The sequence below is a fragment of the Mustela nigripes genome, chromosome 5 (genome assembly GCF_022355385.1).
Source record: "Mustela nigripes isolate SB6536 chromosome 5, MUSNIG.SB6536, whole genome shotgun sequence".
Taxonomy (NCBI): Eukaryota; Metazoa; Chordata; class Mammalia; order Carnivora; family Mustelidae; genus Mustela; species Mustela nigripes.
In genome coordinates, this window is record NC_081561.1 from 100,428,303 (window position 1) to 100,449,551 (window position 21,249).

General features: G+C 38.4%; 1 protein-coding gene and 1 long non-coding RNA gene across 3 annotated transcripts in view; one reads left to right on the forward strand and one right to left on the reverse strand.

The window, feature by feature from the left end:
* The window catches only part of HMGN3 (high mobility group nucleosomal binding domain 3), a 31,325-nt gene extending 12,155 nt beyond the window's left edge, over positions 1 to 19,170 (reverse strand). For both annotated transcript variants that reach the window (XM_059400971.1, XM_059400970.1), the window contains exon 1: positions 18,916 to 19,170. In XM_059400971.1, the coding sequence (XP_059256954.1) occupies positions 18,916 to 19,155 (240 nt within the window). In that variant the 5' untranslated portion in view covers positions 19,156 to 19,170. The remainder of the gene's footprint in view (positions 1 to 18,915) is intronic.
* Positions 18,210 to 21,249, forward strand: part of LOC132018253 (uncharacterized) — a 139,695-nt gene continuing 136,655 nt past the window's right edge. The window contains exon 1 of the long non-coding RNA XR_009404485.1: positions 18,210 to 18,364. This is a non-coding gene — a long non-coding RNA (uncharacterized LOC132018253). The remainder of the gene's footprint in view (positions 18,365 to 21,249) is intronic.

A 21,249-nucleotide genomic window follows, 5' to 3' on the forward strand; every position in this document is an offset into this window, starting at 1 on the left:
TTCCAGTCACTTTGTTTCTCTAAGATGAGGCTGCTAAGAAAGCTCGGCCTGAGCACAAAAGCATATTTTTGTTCCATATTCGCCTCGCTTTGATTTCTAGCCCACTTCTTGATAGGACTTGACAAATGTGTCTTGATTATTATTCTTCCACCATCAACTCCACATCTCTACCGAACTCCCCGCCTTGGCAGGACAGCCCAACGCCCTGCCACCCCAGCTGACTTGTTTCCTGATTTTGACCCAGCCCCTGGGGCAGCACCTGCCCACGCTGGTGACAGCTCACACCTGACTCCTTTATGTGTGTACAACCGTGCATACAACCGTGGGAAAAATATTCTTGGATTTAAGCGACATGCTGCAGATCCCAATATATTTTTATTGGCTAAAAGCAGTAGGTAAGATGAAAATGATGAAACTAATTAGAAAATTGAACTACTTCACATACTTTAAAACATATAAAGGTGGAAGGTGAATATTCAATCTCTATGACACAGGTGGGCAGAAAATATGAATAGAGTTTCCAAGAGAAAACATACAAAGAGCAAACTGACATTTAGCATAATGTTTGGCTTGAGCAAAATGAAACAGCTATGCGGTAATGCCTCATCTATTAAAATGAGGAAAAAATTTTAAAGATCATAAAACCCACTGTCTGGTGGGCCTTGGTGACACTGTAAATTAATATGATATTTTCAAAGAACAAACTGGCAATCTGAGAAAGACACACAGGACTAATCTTACATAATGATTCAGTAATCCCAGTTTTGGAACCAGGACTCAAAGAAAGGCTGTAAAATTACAGTCTTAGTTATGCTGTTTCTAATATGGAGTAACTGGGAACAACTCACATGATCAGTAAATAAAGAGAAATATTTAAGTAAGCTATGTAATTATTAATTCAATGGAATTAAAAATAGTTAGGCTGTGTGAATACATAGAAAGTCCACATAAAATAATGCTAAATTTAAAAAACCGAGATTATAAAATAACATGTAAAACATAGATCAGAAGTAGATAAAGTCCTTTAGAAAGTCAGAAGCTTTTTTTCAAGGCAGACAACCTAGTACAACTTTAATGTTCCCTGAGGGCTGCCTGGTACCCACAGTCCGTCAGTTCACCTCTTTCTGGAAGCTCGCATGCATGTGCATGGAGTGAGCTCTTCCTTCCTTGGAGTCCTCCCTCCCTGCCAAGAGTCTTGCTTCCCTCCCTTCCTTCCTTCCTTTCTCTCTCTCTCTTTCTTTCAAGATTTATTTGACAGACAGAAAGAGAGCTAAGGAGCATGAGCGGGGACACGGACAGAGGGAGAGGGAGAAGCAGACCCCTCGCTGAGTGGGAAGCCCGTTGCCTTTGCCAGACTCAGTCTCAGGACCCCAAGATCATGACCTGAGCCAAAACCAAGAGTCAGACGCTTAACCGACTGCAACACCCAGGCGCTTCTCATGGAGTTTTTATTTCCCAAATGAACCAACATTTTCCCCTCTTCCCTGAAACCTTTATCATGAAGGGAAACAGAGCTTCTCTTTTCTGTTCCCTACTCTCTTGCACAGGAATTTCTAATTCACAGATCTTGCTATATCAGCCGGCCAAGTTGGAGGCAGTAAAATCTTACAAAGTGCAAGCATATGAAGACAGTCTGTACGTGGACCATTTGGCTTTGCTCTATTCCATGCTACAAACTCGACCCTTCTGGCCACAAATGAGACCCTCTGTTAATTGGAGGGGGAGATGAACCACGAGAGACTGTGGACTCTGAAAAACAATCTGAGGGTTCTGGAGGGGCAGAGGGGTGGGAGGTTGGGTGAGCCTGGTGGTGGGTATTATGGAGGACATGTATTGCATGGAGCACTGGGTGTGGTGCATAAACACTGAATTCTGGAACACTGAAAAGAAATTTAAAAAATAAATAAAAATTTTTTAAAAAAAAGTGCTGGGCTCTCATTCACACCTGTTAGGCCACCTGTAACTGGTAGGCATTTAAAGAAGTAGCACACAGTTATTCTGATGTTAACTGATGTTAAAAAAGTTAAAAATGGATGTTAATGACATAATTTTCAGTATTTTTCTCTGAAGTGCATTAGTGAGAGCAATATGACTGGGAGATTACTTGCTAAACACTGACCTAAGTCAGATGCAAATAACTGAAAAAAAAAAAAAAGGAAAAAAAAAAAGAGAGAGAGAAACCTGGAAAGCCGCCACACACACAAAAAACAGGTATAAGTGAAAATGTTAATGGCTTCAGATGAATGAATATAAGACTGGAAATGTGAAGAACTACAACTCAAGGCAAAGCTGGTTTCTCTGGCAATGTCTCCTCAAGGGCCTTCTGTTAACAAGATCATAACAATTTAGTCAGAAACAAGCCAGATGATCTTTACCCTGGGATCAGTGTGGTACTTTAGCATGAATGCCCATCAGGACATGGGCTTGAATGCTGGCTCTCTACATAGGAGTTGTGATCTGGGCCAGTGACTTACCAGTGGTTCAGTTTCTTCATCCGTGAATGACAGATGATAATGAATTAAACTCCCAAGCATTATCCTAAAGACTAAGAGATGGTAGAGCATTTCGTAGATGGTGAATTGTTATACAGATGTTATGCAATGAAATAAGTATTTTAGTGAGTCCTTAAACTATCAAATGTCAAATTATATTCAACAGAACCTTAAAGGTCAACACATCCAGATTCCCTGTAACCTTGTCATCTGTTTTTGTTGAACAGGGTAACAGAGTAATTTCAGACGGAATTACCATTTCAGACTGTCTTATCACACACCCTGTCCACCTTTAACACTTAGCCATGAGTCTGGGGACAGGAAGGAGGGTATGGTATGAAGGGATTGAAACAGAAGCCCAGAGGTTTTGTTCCAAGAGATTGTGAGGAAGAAAGTTTACAAAGGGGGAAATGGGGATTGGGAGGTGTATAGTGATGATCTCAGATGTACTTCAACCTTCTGGTGGGCTAATGGGAAAGATGAGGTGAGTCTGAGGAATTCCAAGGCAGAAAGGTTCTCACCTCACTTCCCAGGATAGGGCAGGTTTGTGGTAATCTGGTTCAAATCCAGAACCACAGCCAAACAAAAAGGTCTCACTCACCTATCTGAGGCTACTTCAGCACCTGAGTACAAGGTAGTGAATTGAGAGCCAGAAAGGGAATGGCAGACATACATGGTGGCCAGATGGGATTCTAGAAGTTTAGAAGACCACTGAGAGCTGATCTGAGGACAAGTCATCAGGAAGGTGGATCACTGAACATCTGGTGACCAGATGGGTACAGAGAATGAGCCAAGAAGGCCTGAACTTTGGCAAAAATCAACAGGTAGCTGAATTTTTTTGAATCACAAATTCCGAAAATAAAAGTAGGCTCACTGAAATAAAAAAGAAAAAAACTCTCAAAACATAAGCTCTAGACCAGGGACAGAAGAAATAATAAATTGTCATAGACGAGGAGGAATTAGCTCAGAGTGCAACAGAGAGCAACAAAGGCATGAACACTATGCAAGACAGGTTAGCGGACACGGTGGTTAACTGAGAAACTCCACATACACCTAACAGACATTTCGGAAGCCAGGAACAGACGTACTAGTAGGAAGGCAAAGACACGGTGGCTGAGAATTTTCCCAAACTGAAGTCATGAGTCTCCAGATCAAAAGCTTATGCCAAGGAACAAACTGGAAACAAGACAAATAAATACAATCAAACATGATGTAGTAAAACTACAGTAAAGTGAGAAAAAAATCTTAGAAATTATCAATTAAAAGATGGATTATCTACCAAGAATTACTTCTCACCAGCAACTACAAATGCAAGAAATATGGAGTAATGTTCAAGTTGTTGAGGATAACTGTCAACCTAGAACCAGCTATCATTGAAGAATGAAGGAAAAATACAGATATCTCAGAATACAAATACTTAAGAGAGTTAACTATCAACAGAGCCTTCCTTTTAATAAGGACCTGTTACTAATGGATCAAATTTAGCAATTAGAAAAATGAATTCAGATGGAAGCAAAGTATATATGAAGTAATGTATGAAATACTGGTAAATCTAGTTAACTATTACTTGTAGATAATAACACCTATTTTTTTTGTGTTTAAGAGTTTCAACAGAAATCCTAGACCAATGCTGTCCTATAGAAATACAGCATGTGATTCCAGCTTTTCTAATAGCCGCATTAAAAAAAAAGAAATAGATGGAATTAATTTTAATATTTTATTTAACTGAATCTATCTAAAATTGTATCATTTCAATGTGTTATCAATTTACAAATTATTAATGAAGTATTATTTTACAAAGCTTTCTGATACTAAATCTTCAAAATACAGCATGTACTTTACACTTTACATAAGCACATCTCCACTTAAATGCTAGGTTTTCACCAGACTACCTGATCTATATTTAAGAGTTCATAAAATTTATAGTAGTTTCACATATCCAGGTTGTTCCAAACATATTTAAATTTTTTCAATAACTTAATCTAATATAGGTTTTTAAATTTAAATCAATTAAAATTGAAATTTAAAAAATTCAGCTCATTCTCTTTTTTAAAGAGTACTTAACTGCCTCATGTAGCTAGTGGCTACCATACTGGACAGCATAACTCTAGACCATAATAACCACAAGAAATGAGAGCATGATGAATAGATGAGAAGTTACAGCATGCTAGAATCCTGGTTTTGTTCTGGAGGATGATACAGACACAGAATCATTTTAGATTTTGTTAAAATAAATTTTAAAGATAGCCCTTAAATTTTTTAACAGAAGGAACAGGATCTATAAACTTCCAAATCAGGAGGAGTGGAATAAAGCAAAATTTAACCAAAAAAAGTAAGGAAAGAAAAGAACAAATAATAAATAAAAACCACAAAATAAGTCCTTAGAAAAAGTCCAAATACATTAACAATCACAATATATCTAAACAGATTACACTCATTCATTATAATGTCAAGTGACAGAAAGAGAAAAAACGGAATAATGTTTGTATATGATTCCACTTTTACAAATTTTAAAACATGCACAAATCAATATTAAGGATTTATATAAGACACATATCAAAAAAGCATAAAATCATGGACTGGAAGGATACACAACAAATTCATGATAATGGTTACCTTTAAGGAGGATGATAAAGGAAGGGAACCAAGGGGATATTTCTAAGGAAACATAAACTTTATCTGTAACATTTTACTTTATTTCAAAAATAACTGAAGCAAAATGATAATATGAAAATTTGTGAATTTTGAGAAGCAGGTAAATGAATATATTATTTTCTGGATTTTTCTGTATTTATTTTTTGTCCAAATAAAAATATTAGCAATATTGAGAAAAAAAAAGACTAGAAGAAAATTTGTTCCATTTAGTCTGGTTTAACAGTGCCCTAACACAAATTCCATGACTAGGCTTATCCACAGCATTTTCTGCACTTCTTAAATGACTTATAAATGCCTCTTTCTTTTCTGTTCAAGACATGTATTCATAATTGCTTCAAGCTGGGTTCATAGGAAGACACTGGAGCGAGCAAGATGGTAAGCCAAGAGCACAACCCCATGGATGCAGAATGCTCCTTGGGCTAGTGTAGGAGGAGAGTTGATGGGGAGGATGGATTCCTTCAGCAGCGGACCAACGGTCCCATCGCCATTCTTTCCCTACACAGACGTGCCTGAGCCCTGCACATGAGGATGCGAAAATGCCCTAAAGGGACACAACCTCATTCTCCTGAAGATTAAACAAAACCGGCAGTCCTTAGCAGGAAGAAACTTGAAATTTTTGTTCCACAGATGACCAGATGACCCAGAAGGAATCAACAGGTAAATTTTACCCCATTGCCGAGCTTCTTTCTCTTCGAAAATAGCAGTTACCGGGGCGCCTGGGTGGCTCAGAGGGTTAAAGCCTCTGCCTTCCACTCAGGTCATGATCCCAGGGTCCTGGGATCGAGCCCCGCATCGGGCGGGCTCTCTGCTCAGCGGGCAGCCTGCTTCCTCCTCTCTGTCTGCCTGCCTCTCTGCCTACTTGTGATCTCTGTCTGTCAAATAAATAAATAAAATCTTAAAAAAAAAAAAGAAAAAGAAAAAGAAAATAGCAGTTACCACAGAATAGTGGTAACTTCCTCCAAACTCAAGAAGATACCAGAGAACACAGGAAAATCCTTATCCCCCTCAGCGGTTACTTGGGGACAGTTCAAAGGGCATGCGCCTGTGGGTTTAACTGAGCAGACAGATACTGACGGTGTGGCCTACGGCTGGGACATGTAAGGGTAGTAGGAGGCTTGTGCCATCATTCTGAGCCGTACAAGACAAGAAAGGGGGAAGGCTCAGGATTCTCAGCAACCCGTGCAGGGCCTTATATTAAAGTTCTGAAAATTCTTTGTTGGTAAGTGTAGGCCCTTAAGAGATTTTCTTCTAAGATTGTCAGTGACAAGGGATATTTGCTTTATAAATTAAGTGAATTACTTGAGAGCCTAGAGTCTGTATGAAATTCAAGAAACCATTTTCTAGCAGCCATAGAACAAATCCAGTCTCAACTCCTGGGCTGTCCATGCTAATGTGGGAAAGCTGGGAGCAGATAAAACAATGCAATTAAACCAATAATTACTTCTTTTAACCCACTTTGAGGTGATTCTTCCCTAACTTGCTGGCCAATTTTTTTAAACCTCTTTATTATTATCTAGAATTTCGTTAAAAATTAATTTACATTTTCTGTTACAAACCCAAGAATGAAGAAAAGAAGCAGTCTAAGAGTGAGCTGGTTAGCAGAGAAAATTCTGGGAAGAAAGATCCAAATAACCCACACAGAGAAACGTGCATGTAATGAACTCTGTTGCTCTTCTGCTAAAATGAATATATAACTCAACTATATTTGATTAAAATAATGTTAATTTCCCCCTCAAACAGGGATACTGCCAATGAAATTCTCAAGGGTTTCCAAATAATAGGTAGTACTCTTAAATTCAAATATTCCTATGATACATGAAACAGACATTAAAATTTTTATCTAAGCCAAAAGAATCGTTATTTAACATTGGCATGGTTGTTTTTCATTCATTCTGTAGATCTATGTCTGGGATCCTCCAATACTGCATAACTTTTACAACAATCTTTAAAAACCCAATAAGAGATCATGTTAAGAGAGTTATTACTCAAACTAACGTTAAATGTCTCAGCTACCTCATTCCTTGCTTATGTCTATTAATTTCATCACCTTTTATAAATCCAAATTCATTTATTGAGGTCACATCAGACAAGTATGTCTTCCCAAAATATTATTTTGTTGTTAGAGATAAAAGCAGTTGAGTTAAAAACTTGTCTGTAAAAGACTGGATGACCCAAAATAAATAGCAACTACCTCTTTTCTGAGAAACACTTTCAGGGGATTCAGGTATAAAAGATAACAAAGTAAAAAAAAGCCATATTCTAGGATGTTGGGTTATATTTTATTAGCATAGGTATATATAATGCAATAACGGAAGTATATCTTTAATATGAAATAAACAACCTTAAACATTTCACACATCTCTTTGGTCTAAATCACCTCTTCCACCTGACTTAAGTTTTTCATGTGAGAGATTCTGTACAGATGGGAAGGCACCTGGCTGAAATCAGAAGCCTGAATTCCAGTCTGGCTCATATCTCACTTCCCTCTGCCCGAGTTTCTTCATGAGTATAAATGAAGGATGATGGTCCTGAAGATCTCATCTTCTTGACTTACTTAGCTGCTCATGTCCTTATTAATCACCCTGCAGAATTGTCCCTGTGTATATTGCAGGGATGGCTACAGGTATTGGGGTCTGGAAAAAGGATAAAACAAGGGACACTGAAGAAGAAGAAATCATGTATCTTGCACTTATGTGATAGGCAATGATCTAAATGTTTTAATCTTTACCACAATCTTGTGAAGTTTTATAAATGAGGAATTGAGACTAGAGAGGTTAAGTAACTTGCTCAAGATTACCTAGCTGGCATCAAAAGAAATGAAATCTTGCCATTTGCGACAACATGGATGGAACTAGAGCGTATCATGCTTAGCGAAATAAGTCAAGCAGAGAAAGACAACTATCATATGATCTCCCTGATATGAGGAAGTGGTGATGCAACATGGGGGCTTAAGTGGGTAGGAGAAGAATCAATGAAACAAGATGGGATTGGGAGGGAGACAAACCATAAGTGACTCTTAATCTCACAAAACAAACTGAGGGTTGCTGGGGGGAGGGGGGTTGGGAGAAGGGGGGTGGGGTTATGGACATTGGGGAGGGTATGTGCTTTGGTGAGTGCTGTGAAGTGTGTAAACTTGGCAATTCACAGACCTGTACCCCTGGGTGGGGGAAATATATATATATGTTTATAAAAAAAAAAAAAGATTACCTAGCTGGCATTCTTGCTGGTAAATTGAGACCTGGAATTCAGACCCAGGTAGGCTGGCTCAGAGTTCATTCTCTTCTGTACGACACCTCTCAGAGTGGTTTGTGTCAGTTTTCTGAATTTCAAAATTGGGTGCAGATCTAGAATGCTACAAGAGCAAAAAATTTCCGGATTGGGAAATATTTTAATCTGTAGATCTTGCTGAAAAGCACATAACATGTAGTGGAATGTTTCCTAACCCCCTCATTGCTGAGTCATTAAACAATTACCCATGAACAATAATAAACAATTTCTCATTAAAAATACTGTATGTTGAGATGCACACAAATGTACCATTTCGGATTTCTGAATGGTCACTAACACAGACAAAAGTATCTTTATCTCACTATTCAGACTAAAGACAAAACACCAAATCTTTTCTATCAGTTTTTATAGCCCTTGATATTTTCCAGGACTTGTACATTGTGTTGTACTTGGTCCTCTCGATAACATGGGAATATACATGGGTGACCCTAGCAATCTCATTCTACAGACAAAGAATAGAAGCTCAAAGAGGTCAGGTGACTTTGCCCTGGTAAAGAGTGGCTGAGTCCACACTGGATCCAAATTTTCCAACTTTTACACCTGGGGATCTTTTCAGATGGTTACTTTGTTTTCCATTTGTTCAGATATAAATTAATTTCTAGCAAATGGTAAATACAGTTATGATGTTCCTTATATTTTTGCAAAACTGATAATCAGCTAGGTCTGATGTGATTGCATGTGACTACGAAAAGGGGTATAATAAAAATTGTAATGAGGAGGAGAGGTAAAGGAAAGCAATGAGAAGTAGAAAGAATATAGTTTTTAAAAATGTATTCTATGGAACACATGTAGAACTTCAGAAGGAGCCTTCAAAGCTTCACATTTTGATCACCTCAAATCTTTGATATGTTTTTCTCCCACATATACCATGCTTAATACTCATGACTTCCCACAAAGTAGAATTTAACTAATTCTGTCCAGTATTGTAAAAAAAATTAAAAAAATAAAAAAAAATACAGCTTATACTCTAAAAGAAAAGAGAGAAAATAAAAATAAATTAGAAACTCAACACCTAGTGCTTCATGCAGTATGTGCCCTCCTTAATACCCACCACCAGGCTCACCCAATCTCCCAGCCCCCTCCCCTCCAAAACCCTCAGTTTGTTTTTCAAAGTCCACAGTCTCTCATGGTTCATCTTCCCCTCCAATTTCCCCCAACACCCTTCTCTTCTTCATGCATAAACAATGAATCTCAGAACACTGAAAAAATAAAATAAAGTTAAAAAAAAACCCCAAAAACAAAATTCAACACCTCTCAGGATAGACTTGGTATTTATCTTTGCATAGGGTCACAATAATCAAAATACAATTTTAAAATAATATCACCTAACAGCATACCTCTTAAAAATAACTTTTATAATTATACATTAATCTTGGTAATCCAGAACCTGAAATAAAAATCCATTCAGTCGTAGGTCCAAAAGATTTTCTAAATTATAAAGCTTTTATTCTTATTTGAAGAGTTCTAAAAACAAAAGCACCTGCTCATTTTTAAAATCCAATGCCCAAGTAAAAGTAACATAATATTTACATTACACTCTCTCAATATATTGTATACTATGCCAGGTACTTATGTGTTTCTGATCACAAGAGTGTATCCCTATTATTCTATATAGAACAAATTAGTGAAGACAATATATGTTGGAAATAGTAAATCCAGCACTCTATGGTAATTAGAGGAAACACTGAGTCTGGATACTCAAAGATATCAATACTTGGGTGAGGACACTGTTCACATACCTATCTTGTATATGGCCCTAAGGTCCATTAGTTAACTGAAATATCCAGAAGCCTTCATGGCAACGTGCCTCTCCCAGAAGCACAGGCCTAGACCCTGAGACCAACCTGAGGGCATGATCACAGATAATGATGACTTGTTGGGTAACTTGGAAAGGAACCGAGAAAAAACGGCATCAGCCTATGTCTTAATAAAGACAACATTTACTTAAATGAACACTCGCGTATCTATGTAACTCTTGATTCTTCCTTGTTTCATTCACTGGGCATCTTAGTTTAAGCAAAAATACACAAGGTTCTCAGAAATAAACATTTATGAAAGTATTGTTGGTGTGATGGTTAAGAGCAAAATACTTGGGTAAAAGAGGCTGGCTTAGAATTCCTGGGTCTATTACCTCCCAGCTGCGTGACCTGGGGGGAATTCCTTCATCTTACTAAATCCTCATATTCTCTTGTGTGTGAGAGGCCATAGGGCTCGGCAGTTAAAAACACAGGCTCTGGAGCCAGACTGTCAGGACAGGAGTCCCAGCTGGGCCATTTCTTATCACTGGGGCCTTCCGTGAGATGGCAGTTTGAAGAGTACGCATACCTTAGTGGGTCGTTGGTAGGATTCCATTCATTAATGCAAAGTGCTCAGAACAGTGCCTGAGTTGTAGGAAGCCATCTAAATGTTATTTATCGTGGCTGTCATTATCGTATCTGTGAGATGAGAATAGCCTCATATAACTGTTGTGAGAAAAACATGAAATAGTATGAAATTACACGATAATACTTCCCATATATATTTGTCTCTAACAGCTTCACATACTTTGGCTTAAAATAAGATGCCTAATGAATATAAAGCATATAACAGCTAAGGTCTGGTACAGCCAGGCATTCAATAAATGGCAGCTATTTAAATTTTAATAGTAATAAATATTTTTATATGTTGTTACTGTTAAAGTATTAAATTTTGCAACCAATTTTGAAATTTAAAAACGTTTTTCCTATTTCCCTCTTCTGAATATGTGTATCATTTACTTTATGTGTGATCAAATATGCATTTGCCTTCAGCATGTCTAAATGGCCCCATTTCTGGATATGTCCACAGATATAATACTGGACTCGATAAATACCTTGACCAGGAACCAATATCACCAACTGAACCGACTGAACCAAATCATACCAATTACTGTGACTGAACTCTTCTAAGAACATAGTGAAATGGACAAAAAAATATGCAGCCAGTGAAAAAGGAATTCAACATTTTGATTTGGTTTGTTATTTTCAACGCTGATTTTTAAATTACTCAGGAGACTAACATCATATTTCAACATACTAGGTACTGTGAAAGCAGACAGCTAAAATGCTGTTTATTTCAGTCACCGTTTCCAAATTGTACCCTGCAGGAAAGTGGAATATATTTAACTTTGGTGTAAACAAAAGCAGTGTTTTAGGTAGAAAATACAGGAAAAGAGGATCACTCGATAACTGATTTGCCAAGGGAATTTAAAAGTTCTATGGAAATATTTTTAAACATATTTTTTCTTTGAGAAAAGCTAACCATGTAAAAATGCACCAGATTAAAGCTAAGTTCCTTCAGAAATACTGCATTTGTTATCTGGTTATGGAACATCTCCTTCTACAACTGCAGTTAATTAAACATGCTGGGTGAGTTCCACCGTGTGTGCTGTTTGTCCTCCTACAAAATGGAAGCATGGAACTTATCAGAAGCCTGCTATTTCACTGTAGTTCTCTGAATAACTGAAAATATCATTGTTGCAATAATGAACACCCCTTGACTGTTTTACACACACCAGGTGCTATGCTAAGTACTTTGCATTCACCATCTCATTTAACTCCCCAACAACCCAATGAGGTAGAATATATCTGCTTCCCTCTTTTACAGACAAGAAAACAAGAGTCTGAGAGAATTAGAAACTTCCAAGTTTAGGAAGAAATTAAGCAATGCCCCCTAAATCATACAGCTAGTAAACTGTACATGTCCGAACTATACCAGGTTATCTTCTCACCAAGTATATGAAATAATTAAACTTACTACTTTCTTTCCTTGAAAATCAAATATCTCACGGTCAAGTCAAATTAGGAAGATTTCGAAGTTAATTCTGTATTAGGTAATCAAATAATGTGTGCTAATTTAGAAACATAGTGCTTGTCAGACAACCACCTTTATAATATTAGATGGTGGTTACAAGAAAGGCATAAAGTCCCTGAAGTCACTTACTAATGAGGGAGGGCAGTTACTGCACACAATGTAACCTCAACTGCTAACAGGCCTTGAATTTAACTTCTTTATACTTCAAAGAAAGCAAGACTTCACAGAAAAGACCCATGACAGATCACCTTTAATAACAAACTAGCACCAATCCTCCTGAGATTTAAAAAAAAAAAAAAGCTATAACCTCTTAACCAAACAACTTCTTGTCAGTGTTTCTTCTGTGGACATGTGGTCTGGACAAACCTTTAAATTCTCAGCCTTTTTTATGGCTCATTTTTATTTCTTGCCATGAATTATAATTACTTACATATGTATATTACCTTCCCTATCAGACTAAAAGATCCTTCAAAATGAGGGCATTTACTCACTTCAAAAAGGGTTGGAAAACAACCCAATTCACTTATTTTCCCAACATGATGGTACTTTGCATAAAGGTGATGCTCCTCCATAAATGTTCATTTAACATGAAATAAGAGAATCAATGAATAAAATGTAAAAGCCGTTATTCTGGAGCCTTTACTCAACATAGGTACCATATCAATATTAACTCAATTAAACTCTGTAAGCATTTATGGGATGGCATGCTACATGTAGTTAGGCCCTTTCATATTCATACTGGAAAGCTCAATGTGGTTAAGAAGGCTATTCACCCTAAATTGATTTATAAATTTAATTCAATCCCTTTTAAAATCATGGCAGGTATTTTTGCAGGTATTTTGTCTATTACACTGCAAAGAATGTAACAGACAAAACAATTTTAAAAAAGAACAACAAACTAAAGGACTGATACTAGCAGAATTCAGCTCTTACTATAAAACCATAATAATCATGATAATGTGGTATGACAGAAGGGCAGACTTACAGACAATGGAAAATAACTGAGAACCCAGAAAGCTTTATATTTATGATGAATTGGTTTTCCACAAAGGTACCTATGCAATTTAGTGGGAAAGGGATGATCTTTTCAATAATTGGTGTTGGGAAAACTGGCTATCAACATGCAAAAACAGAAACAAAAACAAAAACAAAAAAATATCAACCAAAAAACAAAAACCAAAACCCAAACCAGACCAAAACAAAGGAGAGAGAGCTAATTTAAACCCTTATCTCACACTAGATACAATATTAACTCCAAGTGGACCACAGAACTAAATATGAGTGAAAACTATAAAACTTCTAGGAGAAGAGATTTGTGACTGTGGTTTAGGCAAAGATTTATTAGACATGATGCTAAGTAGATTTTATCAAAATCAAAAAGCATCATTAAGACAAATTATTATTATTATTATTTTTTAAGATTTTATTTATTTTATTTGACAGATAGAGATCACAAGTAGGCAGAGAGGCAGGCAGAGAGAGAGGGAGGAGGAAGCAGACTCCCTGCTGAGTAGAGAGCCCGATGCGGGGCTCCATCCCAGGACCCTGGGATCATGACCTGAGCCGAAGGCAGAGGCTTTAACGCACTGAGCCACCCAGGCGCCCCAAGACAAATTATTTTTAAAAGTCACAGACTGGGAGAAAGAATCTATAAACCATACAGCTAATAAAGGAGTTGTATTTAGAATATTTAAAGAACTCTAACAACTCAGTAAGACAAACAACCCAATTAAAGAGTGGGCAAAATATCTGAATAGACATTTTACCTAAGAGATAACATCATGCTAGTAAGCGCATGAAAATATGCTCAATGTCATTAGTTATTACGGAAATGCATATTAAATTAACCAGAATGGCTATAAGCATAAAAAGTGACAATACCAGGATGTAGAGACACTGGAACCTTCATCCACTGACAGTATGTACAATCACTTTGGAAAATAATTTGAAAGTTTCTTAAAATGTTAAAAATAGACTTTCTTACCACCCACCAGTTCTACAGTTAGGAAACCTCCCAAGATAAATGAAAATATGCCCATCAAAGATTTACACATCAACATTCATGGCATCATTATTCATAATAACTGAAAACCGGAACAATCCAAACGTCCTTCCATTTGTGAAAGAATAAAAAATGGAATATCTTTAGGCAACAGAAAAGAAGGAAGTACTGATTCATGCTACACCATGTATGGACCTCAGCAACGTTACGCTGAAAGAAACCAGACACAAAAGGCTCCATGTTGTTTGACTCCTTTTATATAAAATTTCTAGAAAAGGCAAATTTATAGAATCAGTAGGTTAGTAGTTGCCTGGAACTGGGGTGGGAGCAGAAACTAGATGCAAACAAGTCGAGAAACCTTTTCAGAGTGATAGAAATGGTTCAAAACTGGATTATGGTAATGTTATACAATTTTATAAATTTACTTAAAATTACTGATTAGCATACTTTGAATAGATGAATGGACATTATGATAAGTAGATCATACCTTAAATAAGGCCTTTTTTTTTTTTTTAAGGGAAATTATACTCCTGTCCACACTGCTTGATTGTTGCTAGAGTGTATCATTTACCACTTGGCAGTGACACTTCCAATCTTTTTTAACCAGATTGGCTTTAAAAAAATCATATCTCCTTATTCTTAATAATATACAGCTCTTTGTTGTCTAGCAAAACTGAACATTTCATCTATTTGAGTCTGCTGTTTTCTTATAAGGATATACATCTTTTCCATAAGGACACGTGACACTTTTATCTTTTTAAAATAGCAGATTTGTTTAGTGATATGTGATACAAATACTTTTTCCCAGTTTTTCCTAAGTTTTTAGATTTTGTTAACAATGGGTTTTTGTCATACTGAAATATTCATTTTCATGCAGTCACATCCATCTGTATTTTCATTTACAGAGTCTGTCTCTGGTATTATGACATGTGATACTTTTTTGAAACATTAATCAGAAACCTTGAATATTGTTAGTTAAGCATCTCTTGTGCCAAGCCCAGCACTACTAGGACTCTCCACTTTAAGAAAAGAGATAACACCTCATTTCAAATTTCAAAGCTAGAGACAGACTTTTCTTTCTTAGGCCTTTGAGTGTGAAGAGACAATAATGTTTATATCCCAAATTTACGGAAAATGGCCTCATTAGAATATTTCTGATGTGATACACAAGACATTTCCAATAATTTCAGTGATGAGGTGCTGGAAAAATAAAAAATAGGATGTGAAAATGTGTTTGCTGTTGCTAATCATGCCAGGACCACGACTCTAGGCCTCACTGGCTGATTCCTCTTTGTAGAACATCATAGCATCACATAATAACGTGACCACAGCAGGCATTCATGGCTTTCTGACCAGAACAGTCTAGAACTCAGTCACTCATGATCTCACCACCACATGCATTCGTGCATATTACATTTTCCCTGCTATTCCACTCACTACTAAAAAGTGGTGGGTGACCCATCACCCATTAGGTAATAAATACTGGAAACTGAACTTTTTTCAGATTTAGCAAACTCAGAGATCTAATGCTACCTAGAGAACTCTCTACTGTTGAGTGCATATTGCTTCAAAAAATATTAATCAGTTATAAAAAAACCATTTGGTTTAATATAACTGTAACTATCATAATAAAGATACAGACAAAATAAAGATATGATTAAAAAATAAAAGAACATTTTATATTAATGTGGATATTAAGGCCTTGAAGTTGTATAACCAAGCCCTGCTTATGTTAAGATACAATCAGAAGAGGCATTCAAATGCCTGATAACAGAAAATGACTCTGTTTTTCTCTGTATATATTTGACTCCTACCTACATTTGCAAGATCAGCCCAAATTCAACCTTCTTTCCCTATCAATCCTACAGTGTTTACAATCTACACCTGAACAGCATATTCTGGAATGAATACACACACATATATACTGTGTGTGTGTGTATACACACACACACCCCCACACACACAGTATTAATGTTACTCAATTGCTTTGTGCCTGTTACTCTTATCACCTTCAATGAATTATGTAAATATAAGTTCCACCAGAGTGAACTATGTATCCCCATGACATTAAAGCAGTGCTAGGATTCCAGATTTTACTCTGCAGAACAGCCTAAACAGGTGTTCATCAAACAACTTTTCTTGATTTCTGGAAAAAGTTGAGAAAAAGGAGCCAAGATGGCAAAAAAGTATTGAGAGGGCACTTTTAAAAATTCATTTTAATGTAGAACAGGCAGTCCTTTAGTCAAGAAAAAGAATGTGGAGCAATGTGTAAATGCTTTAGCAGGTGCCCCAGCTTTATAGCTTTTGAAGTGCTAGGCACAGATTGTCTTCAGTTCTTTTCTTCATATCTAGGGGTAGGCTTTACCTAATGATAGTGGTTTCCAGTGTAAGCTCCAGTGACCTCGAGGATTCCGTAAGGCAGCTCTAAGGTGTGACTGATAGATGGGATGGCCATGGTAACTATGTTAAATTTGTGGCTGGTTCTGTCCAGGTATCAACTTTGGGCTCCAGGTATAAACGAAAAGCCTTCCTATTAATCAAGGACGGTTTTCCATCTCCGAAGACCATGCTGATGTCCGGGGGGATGACATTCAGGCCCTTGTCTGCAAGTTTGCCCCTAATCCCAGGATGCCTGGCTAGATTCTTCACAGGGACTCCAGGGCCTTCCAGAAAAATAAAACAACCAAAAGCCAGTACTGTTCTTTTCTTCCCTTCTGTTTCCTTAACAGAGGTGAATAATGAGATCAAGTAAGAGTAATGTTTCACCAACCATTAACAACCCTTAAACAACAAGGACCAAGCCCTTAAACAACAAGGACTCCAGCACATCAGGGTCTATTGTGATAATGGGTTTGTGCACATCTACCTTACTGTTCATTTAAACTTGTTAATAATTCTCAGGAAAAGGGATGGCACAAATTCACTCCATAACTCATCTCCTGATGATTGGTTCTTTTAACTCTGCTAGAATTCCCATCCTAGTCATTAAACCTCAGTTCAATTTTGAAAATGGTGGTATCATTTTAAATACCCTAGTTCTAGTAAAACAGGCCTGGAAAGCAACATCTTTATAAACAAATTTAAATAATGACTCTCAAGTATTAGTACCACCCAACTTCTCTGGTTCCTAATTGCATTTCCTAAATTCATCTTGACCCTCCCACCACTAAATCTTTGTTACTAGCTATTGGTCGGTGAAACGTTGGGAAAATCAGGTCTTTAACCCCTAGTTCAATGGCGTTAACACCTCTCAAGGTGTTCTGAGCAGTAAAAGAAAGAACACAAGTCAAACTCTTCCCACAGTATGAAGCACATAGTACGTGCACAATAAATTTTAAGACCAAAAAGCCAACAAACTTTTGTTGTATTTTTTTAAAAGTAGAAGAGACAAGTTCCCATCAAATTCTTGGTCATGGCAGATAAGGAAGCAAAAGCTTCTGTATTTTTAATATTCCGATATTTTAAAATCCTGCATTCACTGACACAAATCAGACCACAGTCTTTAACTGATAAATCAGGATAATATTTGTAATTTTGCCTCAAATCTAAGACACTGGCTGGTTTACCCTGATGGCAGGCAATGGAAGGGTGCAAAACATTTTCTTAGGTTACAGCCGCCACACACCGGCTTTCTCAGGGTGGAGGAAAGCCGTCCCTTCCCTCCCCGGGACAATGACCAGTCAGTCAGTCGAGGCCAGACTCCGAGCGAAACGTGCACGGCGGTGCGAGATACTTCGTGTCCCGGGCCGCGCGGAAGGGGACGTAATGGACCTCAAGGGGCTGCAGCTGAGACGAAATGGTCCCCAGTTCCCTGCGTGGACCGAGGGGCGCCGGGGCACGCGCACCCCGCCTTTCCCGGCTGAGTGTGGGCTTGGGTGGCCGGAGAGGAGCCGGCGGCGCCGGCCCCCGGCGGCCCCGGCCCCTGGCAGCCGCGGCGGGCGCCCCCGGCGCTGTCCCGTCCTGCGCGTGGCTAACTCCTCCGCTCCCGCCGCGAACTGCCGGCAGGTCCCGGCCGCCCGGCCCCGCCTGCGCCGTCCCCGGCCCTGATTGACACGGGAGTTGGTACATACGGGTCTGCAGCAGAGGCGAGCAGGGGGTGAGTGCTATTTTAAACATGGCTTTCCCTTCGCTTGGCCTCCGAGCCAACGCGGCGCGCCCAGCCGTGGGCTAGGCCCACCTGGGAACAACCCCAACATCTGCCCGACTTATTTATTCCCCCCCCCCCCCCGATCTCCTTATGCATGGACTTGTTTCCCTCCCCTCCCCCGCATCACGGCTTTCCCTCCACACTGATCACAACCCGGCAGTTTCAAAGAGGAAACTCCCCTCCGGGAAGGGTTGGAATGGGAAGCTTTTTGCTTCTTGTGGTTCGAGGTGGAAACCATTCCAGCCAGCCCGAGTTCAAAAAGAAGGGAAGCCGCGTCGCTGGAGAGAAAGTAACAGTCAGAAATGGATGAGGGCGGAGGGAGGGAGGGAGAGAGGGAAGGAGGAATGTCCGCAACAGGCATCTGACAACGAGCGTGGAGAAGCGACGAGATTCGCTAAGCCGAGTTACTACCGAGCGCATTCCGCGCGATCCACCGCAATGACAAGATCTGCTGGAAGCACAGTTCGAAGGCCTTTGAAACCTTTCTCGGCAAGACTTACCTTTCTCTTCGGCATGACTACGTTCGTGCAGCTAAAAAGTAAAGCAACGGGCTGGAACTGCAGACACCGCCGCTGGATGCCGCCGCTGCAGCTGCTCACGCGCAGGGCACGGCGTAGCCCGGCCTCTCCGACCTGCACCTCCGCGGCTCCCTCCGGGGGCCCTCTACTCGCTCGCCTCCCCGCTCCTCCAATGAGGCGCCCCGACAGCCGGCCGCGAGGCCCCATTGGCTGCGGCAACATTCTAAATTCCACGAGGGCACGCCCACCTCGGTGCACACGGTAAGCGCTGTTGTAGTTTCCACTTCACTGAAAAAAATCTGCCTGGTGACTGAGCATGCCCAGTTCAACTAGTAACCCCCAAGCCCCACGGTCCTGGAATTTCATTGTTTTGCTGCTCCCTATGTGAATCCTGTCAATAGGAACAGTGTGGGCCTTTATAGTCAGGAAAAAGACTAAGTTTGGACACACCAAGGCACTTGATAAGTCTCCTACCCCGAAAAGGCTTGTAATGAATGTTAGGTGATGGAGACCTGGAAGAGTGAGAAGATATCCTGTTCTGGGAGAGTGTGGCAGTTTCAAAGAGTCTCGGCTTCCCTTCCTGGATATCTAATGACAATAATCTCTAAAATTACTTAGTTATAGTTTCCTAAAGTCTGTGATTACAAATCACTCGCTAATTCAGCCAACTCCAAACTAGGCTTGAAGATGAATAGGATATGTTTGATATGGAAATTGGAAAAAGAATGAACAAGGTCAGAACTGATTATTTTATATTTGAAACATATATTTCATATATTTAAATAAATATATTTAACATATACATAATTTAATGTTTCTCAAAGTTCTGCAGGGCATTAAACTGACATTGCAGAAACACTTCTGAATTTATGAGATCAGTTTTACCCTGATGACAAACCAGTATAAGATCTCAAAAGAAAAGAGAGCCATGGACCAATATCCCTTATAAACATAGACACAACAATCTTGAACAAAATTTTAGTAAATCAAACCCAACAACATTTAAAAGGGTAAGACATCATGACCAGTGAGGTTTATCCTAGGAATTCAGAGTTGGTTTAACATCTGAAAACCAACCAATGTAATTCACTATATTAATAAAATAAAGTAAAAAACCAAAATGATCATTTTAGCAGGTACAGGAAAAGCACTAGTGAATGGGTAAGTGAACTTTGGTAACCATATGCAATACAATAATACTCAGAAATAAAACGGAACAAAATATCCCTGTATGAACAAATGCCAAAAACAAGATGCCACATGAAGGAAGTCAAATACAAAAGACCGTACTAAATAATTTCATTCTTAAGAAATTATAGGAAAAGCAAAATTGGACAAGCTTAATTTCATAATCCTATTAAAGGCAAACTTCAGACCACAAACTTAGCCAAGTCCACTTTGGACATGCAGAAGCTGCAAATATGTATTAAATAATGTCATCAAGTAGTTAATTTTAACGCTTGGCTTTTTCTTTATTCATTTCCAAAATAATGAATTGACATCCTAGAAAACTTCAGAAGTGGTCAATGACTTTCTTTTTGTAATATCTTTAGGAACTCATGGGTTTTTATATATGTGATATGCTTCAACCTATTGCCATTATTACTATTTTTTATGCTCATATTGCCCCAATCTGAGATGTTTTTCAAGTTGGTCCTTTTGACAGATTTGTCTCTGATAGGTTTCTTGCGTTCAGGCATCCAGTAGATCACAATATATTCAAGATAACTCAGATAAAACCAGTCTTTTCTTGAGAAGTGGATAAAAACTTTGAGGCTAATAATTTTACCATAAAAATAATATTTATAATGGAGTTGTCTCAGAAAAAAGTTTATTTGCAAAATGCTTGGCAGTTAAAAAAAAAAAACCCAGTGAAGACATTTTTAATAAGATTATGTGGGAAGGATGCTGGGTAGCACTTGTAATCTGGGTTGAAAATCTTTTTTCTTTCTGGAGATCAAAATGTTTCACAACAAAGGCAGTCTAGGGTAAATTTTTCCCTCTATGATGATAAATGGTTCACAATTTGGCTCCTTTAGTTCATATTTTTCAAGGCTAAGCAGTCAACAGCAAACAAAATTGTGAATGTTTTTACTGCTACATAATAAAATAGTTGCAATGAAAATGAAATTTGCTAGTTGGGTAAAGAAAGTTGGTTGTGGGAACCTTGGGTCATCTGAGCCTCTTAGTTCATTTCCAAGTGATGAAAATAACAGATTAATTTTGAAATGAATAAAAACATCAATTCTCTTTCCTTTGAAGTGGATTGCACCTGCCTGAGCAGAACATTCCAGGATGGAGGGTTCTCCCTGTACC